This window comes from Panthera tigris, chromosome B1 (assembly GCF_018350195.1).
Source record: "Panthera tigris isolate Pti1 chromosome B1, P.tigris_Pti1_mat1.1, whole genome shotgun sequence".
NCBI lineage: Eukaryota > Metazoa > Chordata > Mammalia > Carnivora > Felidae > Panthera > Panthera tigris.
Window position 1 is genome coordinate 139,877,437 of NC_056663.1, and position 15,564 is coordinate 139,893,000.

Consider the following 15,564-nt stretch of genomic DNA (forward strand, 5'->3'; position numbering starts at 1 on the left):
GCATGTTTCTACAAAAGGCATGTTCCAGAACGTTTAGTTACAATTACTATTTTCCCAAATTGGAAATAACACAAACTGTCATCAACGGTAGAGGTGATATATTTAGGCAATGGAATATCAGACAGGAAAGAATATGAAAAACTCCCAACTACACACAAGTAGCTGAAACAAGTATACGTTGGGCAGGGAGGGGGTACCTCAACACAAAAAGGGTGTATGCGCCATGATTCCATTTATACAGAAACTGTTAGTAATCTAGGTGATGGTTACTTTTGGGACACTGGATCAGAGTACTGGAAGGGGATCTGAGTGGGTATTTCTGGGGTGTGTGCAATGTTCTGGTTCTCGATCTATATTCTGGTTATACGGATTTATTCAGTTCGTCAAAGTTTACCCATATGTATCCAAAAGAAGAAATTGAAAATTGAAACAAATAAAAGAATAGTGGCAGCAACAGTCCAAACGTTGCATTTTAAAACCAAGGAGATCCTAATAAACTGCACATCCCCACCCCCTAAGCCTTGCGTGCGCATCAGGAATATAACGTGAAAACCTCATTGGCTGGGACTAGGTGGCGCACTTCGAAAGCCGCGTCTTAGCACCGCCACTTCCGTCTCCAGGGTGTCCTGCATTCCCGACAGCCAGCGTCCGTGTCGTCCAGTCCTACGACTTCGGCTCCCTGGACTCAAGTCCTTGAGGCAAAAAGTGACTCTTGCGCTTGGTGGCAGCCTCTTTTCGGTGACCACCATCTAACTCCCATTTGCTACCCGCCGCCATTATGAACATCCGCAATGCTCGGCCAGACGACCTGATTAACATGCAACACTGCAACCTTCTTTGCCTTCCCGAGAACTACCAGATGAAATACTATTTCTACCACGGCCTTTCCTGGCCCCAGCTTTCTTACATTGCTGAGGACGAGGACGGGAAGATTGTGGGCTATGTCCTGGCCAAAATGGAGGAGGACCCAGATGATGTCCCCCATGGACATATCACCTCACTGGCTGTGAAGCGATCGCACCGGCGCCTCGGCCTGGCCCAGAAGCTGATGGAGCAGGCCTCCCGGGCCATGATCGAGAACTTTAGCGCCAAGTACGTGTCCCTGCACGTCAGGAAGAGTAACCGAGCAGCCTTGCACCTCTATTCTAACACCCTCAACTTCCAGGTTAGTGAGGTGGAACCCAAATACTATGCAGATGGGGAAGATGCTTATGCTATGAAGAGGGATCTCTCGCACATGGCCAATGAGCTGAGAAGGCAGCCAGAGCTGAAGGGGAAGGGCAGGTACGTGGTGCTGGGCTCCAAGGAAAACCAGGAAACCCAGGGAAGCACACTTCCTAGTTCTGAAGAGGATGGTGAGGAGGAAAAGATCCCGGCCGCTGATGATAGTAGCAATGACCACAAGGAACCCAGCGAGTCCACGGAGAGCACCGATGCCCAGAACAGCTCAGAAGATTCAGAGTCTACCTCCTAGAACCTGCTTAAGGTATTCTGTTTTCCCTGATCCAATCCCTTGCTACCCTAAATACTGTGGCCTGCCCCATCCCATCCTACCCCATCGCATCCCAGTCCTGCTGGACCACCTGGTGACCTTGAGGAAGAGTATAGACTGGGTTAGAGCAAACTCATTGCTCACTACTGGAAGTTAATAGGACTCCCATTCATACACTAAAAGTAGATTAAATTCAGTAAAAGAAACCAACATTTTCCCTGCTTTTTTGGTGTGAATTATATTTCAGGGTGTCCACATAGTTGGTGGAAGAAATTTCTTCTTTATGGAATTACAGCTAATAAATGCAGAATGAATAATAGGACTATAAAATCACTATTTTGCAACTCTTGATGAAATAATAGATCTAGCCCACTGTCATCAGTGGCTAACACTATTAGGTGAAAGTTGAAGCCACTTTGTCATTATGAATCAGACTGACAACACTTGAAGTCATTGGGCAAGTATAACATCACCAAAAGAGTGCCTGGCAAATGTCATATGTCTCCTAACGCAATACTAAGTGCACAGTAATACCTGTGAAATATTCTTGCCCAAAGAAAATTTTATGTGTGAGCATGTGTGTGTGACATTAATCTTGAATACAAACAAGGCTTTAGATCTAACTATCATTTTTATAAGAAAGAAAAAAAAAAAAGGGACATTAAACCTTGCCATGATGCAATCAGCCAAATCCAGAGTGAGACAATTTTTACAGAACAAATGACCTGGTTTCTCCAATAAACAAAATGTCATTTTTTAAAAGGGAGGAGGAATTTGTTAAAATATATTAACCAAATGCTACTGTTGTGGACATTGTTTGGGTCCTGATTTAAACAAGTCAAATACAAGACATTTTGAGACAACCAAGCAAAATTTGAACACGGGCTGTGTTATTAAGGAATGGTCAATGATTTTGTTTGGTGAGCTAACTGGTATTGTATTTTTTTAAGTCTTCATCTGTTAGAGATACATACTGAAATAATTTGAAGTGAAAGAATAGGAGGTCTCAGATCTACTTTAAAATATTCCAGCAAAAAAAAAAAATAAAGAGGAAAAAAGTTGGGGGGCAAGAAATGTATAAAATAAGAACGGCAACATATGATCATTCTTGAGGTTGCCAATAGGTACTTGAGGGGTTCATTGTGCTATTCTTTACTCTTTCGAATGTGTGAAAATTGACATAAAAATTTCAAAGAACCAAAATTATTATACTTTCTAATACACGTTAGTACTAATACAAAGCAGCCACTAAAAAGTAGTTTTAAAAGACTATTTCATTTCCCTCAGGAACTTTCTAACACCCTAAGAATTTCAAAGATCAGTGAGCTACTGTCAGTGTAGAAGCTTTAAATTCTAAACACAGTCACCTTACCCTTATATGTGAAAAGGGCAACTTTCTCATAACAAAGCCCAGTCACGAGTGGTAGACATTACATATAGTTAAAATAAATGCTGTTTGATTTACTCATCCATAAAAATTTTTACTTGCCAGGGCATGAGGCTTGGGGTTGGTATACAATTGTGATCTGGACAGGTTGATGTTTATATCCCATAACACTTAAAAATAAATGCATTCTATTTTTTTACACATTTTAATGCTGAAACCCAAACTGTATTGCACACTAACCCTATTTTATTTTCATTCATGTGGTTCCATAGGTTATAAAAATTTGTTTAAAAAAGAGTCTGTCCTCAGAGGAGTCTTTGCATCTGGCTTTTAACAACCTGAATGTTTCAAAATGACTGATTCATTTAGTCTAAGGTTAAGATAAAGGCAGCAAAACAGTCTAAAAGGGAAGGTAAAATTAAACAAAACTTAATTTCCTAAGAGAAGTGTTGTCAGATTTTTATCTGCCTTAAGAACCCTGAAGGAGGTGGGGGTTTGGTTAAATAAGTGATGGAGATTAAGGAGTGCACTTGGCATAATGAGCACCGGGTGATGTAATGAAGTGTTGAATTGCTATACTGTGTACATGAAACTCTTATAACACTGTATGTGAACTAACTGCAATTAAAATAAATACTTAAAATCAGGGGGAAAAAACCCTCTGAAGGGTTCTGTCAAGACTATCTAATTCAACAAGCCTTTTAAAAAATTACCAATTTTAAAATTCCTGTATAGAAGGACTTACAGAATATTGATCTCATCTTTGTGGTACTGGCTTCTCTTCACTTGTTACCCTGCAGCTAAGAAGGATTTTAAGTGGAACAGAGTTAGTTGAAGATAGCTTTAAAAAAATAAATTATATATATTCATGTATAAAGGATTTATATTTTTTTAATTTTCACGTTATTTAGATTTTTATTACATATATTTACATTTATATTTATATGTATATAGTTTGATGAATTCAAAAGTAGTTACTATGAGAAACAAAAATGACTGTCACCCTAATAGGGGACAAGAAAAAATAAATATGAAATAAGAAAATTATTGTGTGACAATTATAAATCTCAGGGTCCAAATTCAGGCATAACTGAAATGTTTCTTTATGTTACTGTTACTAAACTTTATTTCTAAGTTCAAGGAGATGTTTCCTGCACTTGGCATCATTATCCTTCTAAGTTGATATTTGCTGAGTCATCTTCATGGACCCCATCAATCTTTGGTCCTCACTATATACTTCAAAGTCCTTTCTACCCAGAGGCCTCTTAAGGTCTCTACACTCTCTGTCATGTTTGGGCCATTTTCGTAGCACAAGGATTAGTCTACATAGGCTAACTGTTCTAAAAAATAATAACCTGCAGTCTCAGTAAGTTAACAGAATACCGGCTTATTTCTCACATCTTAGTCCAATGTAAGTCATCAGTGTGATTGGGATATGAAAGGGAGAGGAAAAAAAGGACTCCTGAATAACCGTAAAGTTATTCAGGAATCCATCTAGAACAATTGTTCGTAACTTTTTTTGTTCCATAGCCTCCTTTGGCAATCTGGTGAAGCCTAGTGATCCCTTCTAATAAAACTGTTTTTTAAAGACATACAAATTATATGGGATTTCAAAGGAAACCATTTTTATTGAAATACAGTTAGCAAACTCTGTTTAAATAAATTTATTCCCATATGAAATTTAAATATCAAGCAGTGGGTCTCATTACTGTTATTTCAATGAGAGTTTAGTTGTAGATGATATTTTGAGATACCTTCAACAGCTGTAATATAATTCAAAAATACCTACGGTTTAGGTGTTCTGGTCGGTGACAAAGCCACACGTAATGCTGGTACTGCTATGCATTGGTACCTACATTCATAATAGAAGGAAATGCTAAATTTCGTTAAAGGTTAATGAAAATACAGGGTTTTTTTTTGTTCCAGATCCAAGGTCATCATCTCCTAAATTCTATTATTAAATCTCAGATCAAGAACCCCTGATTCAGTGACTCTGCCATTTTCTAGAATCATGTGTCCACTACGGGTTTACACACATTCAGCTTGCAGATAGGGGAAGAGAATTTACACAGAGGTTTATGTAGGTTTTAAAAGTCTGTACCACTTTTCTAACTAACTGCAGGGGAAGCTAGGAAATGTACTTTAGCTGTGTGCCCAGAAGGAAAAATAATGACTTCTGGTAATGAGACAGCATAGTTTCTGCAACAGTGGGAAACATCCTAGTGGTGCTGTGGAGTATCAGAAATTCTGCTTCCCCGCAGAGCTTGGGAACATTCTGCTGCTCCCTCTCCAAAATGTGGCCCAGGGAACTCTTGAGGCCACCCAGTGCTACCTGCTTAGTCGCGTGACACATGTTTTCTGCTCTTGTACAAACTTGGGCGTGGGAAACTGGGATTCTGCCACCTTGCTGCCTTTATGCCTCTCATTAAAGCCTGGAAGAAATGCCCCTTCTATTCTGAGATCCCTTAAACTGCCTAAAATCTCAGTTATCATCCTACTCAACAGGGTCACACTAGTATATACACTTAGTTGTCTGAATGGGAAAAGCCTGTGAGGACAGAAAGAACAGGAAGAAAAAAATTTAAAGGTTAATTATCCTGCCACAGTTATGGCACACCCTCTTGTGGAGGTGGAGTTCAAATACCTACGGAATAAAGTCCTGAAAGAATAACTTTCCATTTTCCTTTATCTCCTCTGTTGGGTCTAGGCAACAGAGATGGTTAAAGTTAGAAGTGATGGTGAATAGGGCAATTGGTAAAGGAGACTGAATGTCTTCATGTACAAAGTAATAAAAATTACTGCTAAAAATATGAGAACTCACTATGTTGTAGATACTATTCTAGGGAGTGTCTATGAATGCTCTCATTTAATCTTCATAACATCCCCAGAAGTAGGTACTATTATTCCATTTTATAGATGAGGGCTGCATGTCTTACAGATGATAAGTGGAGAACAGGGACGCAAACCACGGTAGTGAGATTCCGTGATGGTACGGATTAAATGAGACAGTTCCTGTAAATTGCTTAGCACAATACCTCACATACAAATATTCTGTAAATTTTAGCTCTTAATATAATCTGTAGTAATAGGAACCATTCAACCTCTTTCCTTTTCTTTTCCACAGTAATCAAATGATAGACTGTTGTGTATGAGCAGCAACAGTTTGCAATCTTGGAAGGGAGATGCATCTTAATGATTAAAATAGCTTTCAGTGACAAGCTGAATGTCAAAGCATTCAGCTGAATCAATGCTAATCAACAGCAAAGTTTCTAGGGAGCCATAGCAATGAAGACAGGTCAGTTCAAAACATGCTAGTTGAGGCAGGAATGCCATCAAGCTGATGCTTATCTCCTGACAAGAAATATGTGCTTGATGATTAATAACAAAAAAGAAAAAAAAACCACAAAAATCTCAAAATTTTCCATTGACTTGGCAATACTGAGTTAGCCAGGGTTACTTCAGCGACTCTCCTTTCTGGTTTATTCTTTCTGTCGCTAAGCTGTCATCCTAACAAAAAGTTGTTAAATGTTCACATGAGCATTCACTGAAATAGACTGTTCTTAATTTTACCAGACAACTAATTATAACTGGAATGATATAATGAAATATGGAAGAAAGTTAGAGACTGACAGGTCTGGTAAATTCCTAGTATAACCTTACCCCAGATATGCCAGAAACCATAGATTTCAATGCAAATGCACTCTATGAAGATAAAGAGGGGGTTGGGAAGAGATAAAACATTGTTTTTGAAATACTAATCAGATAGATACAATTTGTTGAATTATTTATAATCTCTAACAATGTCACTTTTCAGTCAGTGAATGATGTATATTTAGGGTGAATGAAATACCAACTTTGTCAGGGGTAACTGATAAAAGCAGAGGTTTCTCCTAAATTCTGTACTCTATCTGTGCTCCAGTATATAAATTCTAATGAGCTTTATGGTAAAAGATACAAGGAAGAGATGATATGTGAATGGCAGTGGTCTAGGAACCAGAGGAACAAACGCAAAATGCAGAATGAAAACATTCTGCAATGCTTTTCTATGGACTAATATCCTCAAAACACCATAGGTTTTTTTTTTTTTCTTTCTTTAAGCAAACCATAAAAGTAAAGCATAAGTTCTGTTTTGTGTTCATAAAATCTTGTTAATAATTAAAATATTTCTCAGGCTTCCATTGCCCACCTTTAAGAAATCTGGATATGTAAAAATTTGAACTTTAATAAGCTCAATTCAGGGCTTTAATATTCATAATTTAAAAAGAATCATTATAAAAAATGTCTGTACCATTAAACAGCAAACTACCCTAGGGCATTTATTATTTTGTTATTTGACTTTTAAAATTTAACTTCTTAAAATGATCAAGCAGTACTTACTGAGAAAATTAAAACAACTATGTAATATTTGGTTTTTGTATAACTACCTTTGCATGCCTATCTTAATTCTATTTGAAACACATTGAAAAAGGTAATGATAATAGTCTTTCTGACCCATTCTCTCACATCTTATTATTTTTCTATTACAGTAAATACACTTTAAAAAAAATAAGATCTTTGTATTGTGTGCCTCTGACTGTCCTGCAACTTGATTTACTATTGTTATTCTAGAAACTGACTTTTCTGTAAGTATGATTTTGTGGAAAACAAAATGCTTTTTAACTTCTCTGTGCATCCTAGCCTTTATGTTCTTATTTTTATTTTATAGACGAGAAAAATGCACCTTTCCTGTTGTAACGTCCTGTTGTTTTGTTGGCAGCCGTTCAGCAATGGGCCGCAATACTCGACTAGCTTTTCTTTAACTTATGTATTCCGTTCACATATCCTGTACACCTTTCTACCTTACTAAGGATAGGGTCCATGTCTCATTTATCTTTGTTTCCTAAACTCTTGGCACATTATTCATTCATGGTAGGTACTCAGTAAATATTCACTGAAGGAAGGAAGGAAGGAAACTCCCAAATTACCTCTGCAGTAATTTTAAAAAGGAAAGTAGGGAAAAGGTATAAAAGGTACTACTTCCTATTACCTAATGTAATTAGGACACCTTTAGGTTATGAATAAAGAGACATAATGGATATTTTGGTTTCATCTCCAGGCCTCACAGAGAGAAAATGTGACTTATAGAATCAAACATATTGTATCCAGCTTATCAAGAGCTAAAAAAGGCCCCTCCTTTCTTAAGAATTGAAATAAACTTCTTTTTGAGTGGAGTAGGATGGGCTAGAATTTGAAGATGCCAAGAAAAAGCATCTTGGTTTCTTTAGGTTTAAAATAGGATTTTGCAGGTGTTTCAGTGTTCTCCCTCCTCCCCGTTCTCCTGGAAGAAGTGGCTTTTAGGTGTCAGGAAAAGTTCATGTGTCCTCATGGCTGAGAGGGGAGAGAGCCCCAGATCCCTGTGTGGATCTTTGTGCTGTCATCTAAATTCTCACTGGCATCCACAGAGATAGATCTAGTCTAAACGGGCTACTGGTACCTTATTGGTCTGCTGCTAAAGCCAGTATTTTTTTCTTTTAGAGTGGTTAAAACCTGTAGCCTTCTCTTGCTCACCTGCTCTCTTCTCACTTCTCAACAGCATTGCAGTTCCTCGTGTCTCAGCCACACCTGCCCTCTGAGCCCTGGCTCAGCCTATATGCTCTGCAGCACCTTTTCTGGGGTCATCTCACAGTGACCCCAATGGCTTCTCACTCTCAACAACCTTCCACATATCTCACTGCGATTATAAAGGAACACCTGGATACCAGAGCCTCCTGCACAAGAGCCAAGAAAGTTTGAGGCCTCCCATCACAGAACCTTCTTTGGCCTCCTCACACCATGCAGCCGTTTTACTCTGTTTGTTGTAGTCCTGTGCTGGGTGTGGTTGTCTGGCAAGGTTGCCTCTTCCTGGAATGCTAAACAGGAAGCCCCTCTGCTTTCAGTTTTTGCCATTATTTATCTGGGTTCTCATCCTTGAGGGGGCTGTCAGAACCATCAAGTCAGACCTTGTGCCCCTTTCCTCTTCTTTCTTCCTCTTTGCTGTAAGAAGTATTCTGTTTTCTCTTCTTTTCTCTGGGAACTCATCCTGTGTCATACCCTTCCCTTTCTTGAGGAGGTATTCTCCTTTCCAGTGGGAGAAAGTCATGAGCAAGAGCCTCTACAATGTAATCAGAACTTGGAGATTTTAAGAAAAGGACAACCAGTAATTAAATTGTAATATCTGATCTCCTTGTTTGTGTCAATTTGGTTTTCTTGTTAAGGACGTAACTTGCCATTTACTGCGTGCCAATGATATTCAGGCAATGCTAGGATTCTTATTAATGACATATTTAATTTTCTCAGCAACCTTACAAGGTAGGCTTATTATTCCTGTTTTATAGATGAGGAAACTGAAACTCAAAGAAGCAAAGTAAATATCTAGGATCTGAACCTGAGTCGATTTGAATTCAAGGCCAAACTTCCTTTCACTTTCCTATTACCACTCTTTGCATTTTATTTATAAAAGTGTGAAAACTATAGCAATAAAAGAAAATCTATGGTTTACAATGTTCTGTTGACTTGATCCATGGCAACTCTATGTCATTTGTAAATATCTGTATATAATCCACCGCTATAATTCTGTTTTACTCTTTTTCTCCAGTAAAAATAAGTGAAGACAAAGTACTTTGACCCCTGCAGTATAAGTCACCAGATAAATACAGAGTTACCATTACTTAACGTAGCTCTTATATCCCTGAATGTGAATTACCATAGTATATAACATTTCCTATGTTTAAATTTTTATGAAAACCAGTGTATATGGTTTTAAGTCAAATCCTTGACATTAACCATCTGATGACAAGAAATAAATCTGTTCTCTGTAATCATAATCAGCCCTGCTAAGCACTTCTTACAAATCTGCCCCAATGCACTCTAAGAATGCTTACCTAATAGTAAATGATTGCCTGAGGCATATAAAAGTTTTTTCCCTACACAATAAGGATTTGCTGTTTCCTGTGGTAATACAAACCTCTCATCTATCTTTCCATTTTTCCTTTTTTTCTTTTTAATTTTCTCTCCCAGCTCTAAAACTATTCCTTCCCCTCAAGCATGTGTTTATCTCTTTATTTTTAAATATTGCAGCTTTCTAACATCTGTCTCTAGGGCAGCATAATCTTACTGATGAAATATTCCATGTTTTCCTTGAGCCCTTGTCAATATGTCTTCGTGTTAACAGCTTAGCAGATGGAGAAACAGAAGGAGTAGCCTCAGCTTACCTGAATGATTTCTCTCCAGCACCAGGCACATTACTGTCTGTATGAACTTGATGATAGGAATTGGAGTAATTGGAAAATAAGAAATGATATCTGAGTTTTGCAGTGTTATTTACTAAAACTATTGGCTGCTTTTCTTTGTTACCATTATATCCTTTTTCCCAGTCTCCTACCAAAAGAAGGCAGAATTATAGCAACTACCTAGTTTGGACTGTGCCTATGTAGATAATGAAAGTAAAATAAACAATAATACTAATATTGCTTTGGATGTAAATTAGCATGTTCCCAAGCGGTTCCAGAGTAATAATGGTGATTTAGCAGCGGCAGCAGCTTTCTGGAACACTGAAATGGAGGGAACCTGTGACACTTCTGTTTGTAATAACATTGTTCTTCGCGTAGAACAAAGTTTTGTCGTTTTTTAAATGGGCTGACTTCTTTTTACTTAAATACAATCCTGGAAAGACATCAGCAAGACTTTGAAGCAAGGATGTAGGGTAGTTAATGGTGAGCACTGTTGTACTAGCTGGAGAGAATGGCCCACACTCTCTCCTTTACTTGGAAGAACCTACTGGATGGGCTCAGGTCTGTCAGAAAATTATTCAGAAATATTAATTCTCAAGATGAAAAGTTTTCTTTGGCCAAAAGAGAGAAACTTGCGAATGAAGCCTGTGAGTTACCTAGTTCAAATCTGTATGATTTTCCCTTTGAAAATGAGAACGAGGGGCAGGAGATGCTCATCTAAAATAAAAGTAATGGGGTGTGTGGATGTGTTAGAAAAGTAGGGAGTTGTGCTGGAAGTTAGTTCAAAGCTGGGAAAATCTGGAAAGGATCAGGACTCTGAAATAGCTGAAGGGAAGTTTTCTCAAATTTTTACTTGCAGATGAATCCTCTCGGGGATCATGTTAAAACTGCGGATTTTTGTTTCAGTGGGTCTGGGGTGGGGGCTGAGTGTCTGCATTTCTAATTAGTTCCTAGACAACACTGATCTTGCTGGTCTAGGAACCACACTTTGCATAGTGAGGGTCTTAAAGCTCATCTCCCACTTTGGAACTGAGTTCAGAACACCTGTGACTGGCCCTTGGGTCAGTTTGGATTAGACACTAATTCAGAATCCCATTCTGAAATACACAGTCACATAAGTCCGATTTGTCTTTGGAATTTTGTTACATTACATTGACAGCCTAATAATTTCAATAAAAATTCCAGATATATTTCATCAAAACGTGTACACCAAAAAGTGTATATACACAGCACACAAAATGTGTTGATAATAATTGGCATTACATCATCTATTAGAGAGTTTTGATACGTTAATATTTCCTCACCTTTGATGTCCAAACAAGTAAACAGTATATGAGATTTTTAAAAATTTCACTTTCCACTGTCACTCAATTTATTGTGTTCTTTGGTCCATAGACTGCTCCACACACTAATAATTTTTTCCATGCTGACATCTGACACAGAATTTGAAAATGAACACAAGCTTTTGTTTTGTTTTAAATTGGAGCATCAGACATCAGACCTTTATGTGGAGGTGGTGTGGGAAGCACTTTCAAGAGAGTTTTCTGTCCAGGGATGAGAATTTCTGGCCCAGGAGTTTTCAACCTATGCATCAAAGTCACCCAGGTGCTATGTTAAGATGTAATTTCTCTGACTCCAGCTCAGATTGTTTCGCATTCTGCCATCTGAAAATCACTGACCAGTACAAGGTATTGAAGTCCTCATAAAGGTAATTTTAAGGGCATTTTTTTTCCATGGTGATACTCCCCAGATTTTAATTCATTTGTCAAAAGTGGCAAAAAAAAAAGAGACGATACAACAAATTTTTGTTTCTAATAAAACATATACGGGGATAGTTGAGGTGGTATATGAGAACTCTGTACATTCTGGTTATTTTTCTGTAAACCCCAAACTGCTCTGAAATAGTCCATTAATTAAAAAATAAAATATACAAACACAGAATTTTACATACGTGTGATCATTTAATACATCTATATAATTATTCATGTATTTTACATAAATGTGATTATATTATGCATGTTATTTTGAGGACATCCTTGTTTTGGTCATGACTTGCCACCCCATCCTTTCCAAAATCCACCCACATCCCTTTCCTTTACCTAGCACGTTAACATAGTTTTATCCTGTGTTTTTTCTCCCAAGTTCTTGTAAAGCAAACAGTAGTTACAATTTAGCAATTGTGGTGTACAGAACAAGCTTGAAGAATAAGAACACTCACAAATCACATTGGAATGTTCTTGTTTCTAGAACCAAAAGCTCAAATAATGCAATGTCCAGTTAAGAACCAGATACCAGGCCAGTGTGGAACCACATGGCCTTCTATTCATGTTTCATTAACTCCTCCTATCCTATCATCATTTGGGTGTTCTGAGTTAGAATTTGTATTAACGGTACCCAGCCAAAAACCAGTGAAACAGACCAAGTGACTTATTAGCAAGGTCCTTCTTTATACTTTTTTCTAGACCTGAATGCTTCTTTGAAATCTTAAAAGATACAGTTCATTTCCTTGAAGCACACTTGAAGGGTTATTTAAACGCCATGTTTCCTTATATGGACATAGGAATTACATTTTGTGAATTTCTGGGGGAGGGAAGTCCTTTCATTGTAAATCATACATAAATTGCTTTCCTACACAAAATTAAGATAGATTTTGCACTTTGGGAGCAGGGTCATCACCTCCACTGCATATTATAAAAGCTTACCTAGAGAACATAGTCTTTAGCAAGTTGAGCAATTTTTGCAAGAAGTGGTTTAATAGAGTGGGAAATCACAGACTTCAGAGTCCAAAGGCTTAACTTTTAATCCTGGTTTGGTTTATGACTACCTGGATATCCGCTGCCATGTCAATTTTCTCATTTGTAAAATAGAGATAAAAATAACTTCCATACCCTCAGGGCCATTGGGTAATGAGGTAGTATAAGAAAAACTTCACTGTAATTTGTAAGAAGACATGTAAATGTTATTACTAACACTTCTACTTTCAGAGGTTTTTATCTCCACATTCAAACCTGTGCAAAATAACAGTGATCATTCATTTTCCTCCTTAGTCATCCAGAAAAAAATCAATGCTTTGGCATGATGAATGTGTAATGTGTGTGAGTATTTTAAGGGATGACGTCTGAAGAAGGGAGTGGATTCCTATAAATGTAGGAAATCAACTATATATTCATTTAAAAGGGGGGGGGCTTCTTAAAATTGTTTATCTCTTGCTGTCTATGACCTAAGCATTCATATCAGTAAGATTAGTCATGTAAATCAAACTGTACTTACCTCCCATTTGCATGGTTTTAAGTAAAAGAGATACACACACACACACACACACACACACACACACACAGAGTGACCAAAGTTTTCACATACTCAAAACTTTAGTGAACTATGGTAGTGCATTGAGGCAAGCATCTGGTTGGTTTTTCATACCCAAGCCCTAAAGAGTCCCTACTTTATTACTGAAAGCAGATACAATTTAGTTAAATAATAGATGTTATAAAGAATTTTGAAAACTTATGGACTCCTTCGCATAAGGAGTCTTGTAGAAAGCAAATATATATATATATTTTTTAATGTTCATTTATATTTGAGAGAGAGCATGAGTTGGGGAAGGGCAGAGAGCAAGTGAGACACAGAATCCAAAGCAGGCTCCAGGCTCTGAGTTGTTAGCACAGAGCCCGATGCAGGACTCGAACTCACAAGCCATGAGATCATGACCTGAGTTGAAGTCTGACTCTTAAAGGACTGAGCCACCCAGGCACCCCGAGGAAGCAAATATTTCTAATTGGACATTTTGTGTCCTGGGACAGTGTGCCCTACATAGACTCTCGGTGAGTGAGAGGTATACTTTTCTTTGGCAAAGTAGAAGAAAGACCAGTGTGAAGGAAAGTTGAAAAAGAAGAACCAACGCCACGAGAGTGGTCTTATCTGTCTAGGAAGATGTACATTTGGAAGTTGAGAATACAGATTTTAAGTCCCTTAAAGTCACTCTTGCCTGTGTATCCCTTGTAAAGTACTCCTCGTATGAAAAGCAATGATTTTCAGCACTTCATACATGTGCCTCGTTTTATTTTATTCCTTAAAATTGGGGTTCTGGGGCAGGATTAGATCAGTTTCTATCCAGTAAGAATCTAAGGCTAAAGTGTCACAGATTTTGTGTGCCTAGTTGATTAGCATCTTTGTCTCAACTGCCTTAAGTTAATGGGTAGTGGTATTGGATAGTGGTTAAGCTCACATATTTCAGGTTACAGCTGAAGTTACACTCTGAGGCACCTGCTCTGGAAATATTTAAATAATCCCATATACCCTGCTTTGTAAGGATGGCAACTCTATGAAAACTAACCCTTCCCAGGCTTAATAATGGCACCTGAAATAACCTGAAATAATTGTTCGTCAGCTGATGATAAACATCAAAATTCAGAGTTAGAAAATCAGTTTAAGAGTGATGGTGTATAATAATGGAAGAAACTGTCAGCTGTTAGAAACTCAAAGATTGCTTGTGAAATTTGTTTTAGGTCTTCTGTTATCCTTGTCCAAAAAAAAAAAAAAAGTATAGATCATTTTTTAAACAACTGATTGGAATCCTATTTGCGCAATGAAAGGGGATAGTTTCAGAATAAAGAAGGCTGCATTTATAGTTTAAATTTTTGTATACAAGTACAATTCTAATTGGAAAACATTTGGGTCAGTTTCGCTAAAACACAGGAGTTCCTGTTTTTGATGAGGAAAAAAGCATAATAGGGGCTTATCTTAGAATGTAAAGCTTTTAGAATCACCCTGTAATTCATGGCTTATCCCTGGGAATTCAAAGCTTTATAAATTATAAACCTTTTCCAGGACATGGTACACACTGTCTTATGTCAGATAGGGCTAGGCTAAGCCAAGGGCATAAATTAATTTTCACTTTTTCACCCTGAATTCTTCTTCCATCCCTGATACTCAGTATTCTACTATTCTTTTCTGGCTTAAAATTTACACCCCTTGCCTAGACCTGAATTCAAAATAACTCGTATTCTTAGATCACATTATCATTTTTCCCGTTCTCTTCCTATTTCCCATAAATAAGCCAATAGATACATGGTTACAGATCTCACATCAGAGCTGATAATAAACAGGTTTTTTTAAATTCACATTAAATGATTAATAACTGGCAGGCTTGATCTTTTGAAGAATATATGTATTTAATTCAAATGAATTTCTCTCTGATTGGTGGCCTATACCTGCATCATTAATACCATTTTCATCCGGTCTCTTGGAAGATCTAAACTGAGACTCCATGGGGGTTGTCCTGCCATCTTGGGCCACAGTTTTCAACAGAAAGGAGGAATTTATTTCTTATCTGTGAGCAAATGAAGGGATAGGGCACTAAGTAAGTAATGTTTGTTTTGGAAGACCCAAAACTTTTTTTTTCTTTCTGCATCTTTCCTCTAGTTCTTTCTTATTCTTTC

General features: G+C 37.5%; 1 protein-coding gene across 1 annotated transcript; it reads left to right on the top strand.

The window, feature by feature from the left end:
• Window positions 1-579: 579 nt before the first annotated feature.
• NAA11 (N-alpha-acetyltransferase 11, NatA catalytic subunit) lies at window positions 580-12,025 on the top strand. Its single transcript, XM_042984317.1, has 2 exons — window positions 580-1,486; window positions 8,452-12,025. The coding sequence occupies exon 1, from the start codon at window positions 779-781 to the stop codon at window positions 1,472-1,474; it is 696 nt and encodes a 231-aa protein (XP_042840251.1). The 5' UTR covers window positions 580-778; the 3' UTR covers window positions 1,475-1,486; window positions 8,452-12,025.
• The last annotated feature ends 3,539 nt before the right edge of the window (window positions 12,026-15,564 follow it).

Bases quoted from the DNA above. Each gene is read 5' to 3' on its own strand.
- NAA11 (XM_042984317.1), top strand. From the start codon at position 779: ATGAACATCCGCAATGCTCGGCCAGACGACCTGATTAACATGCAACAC.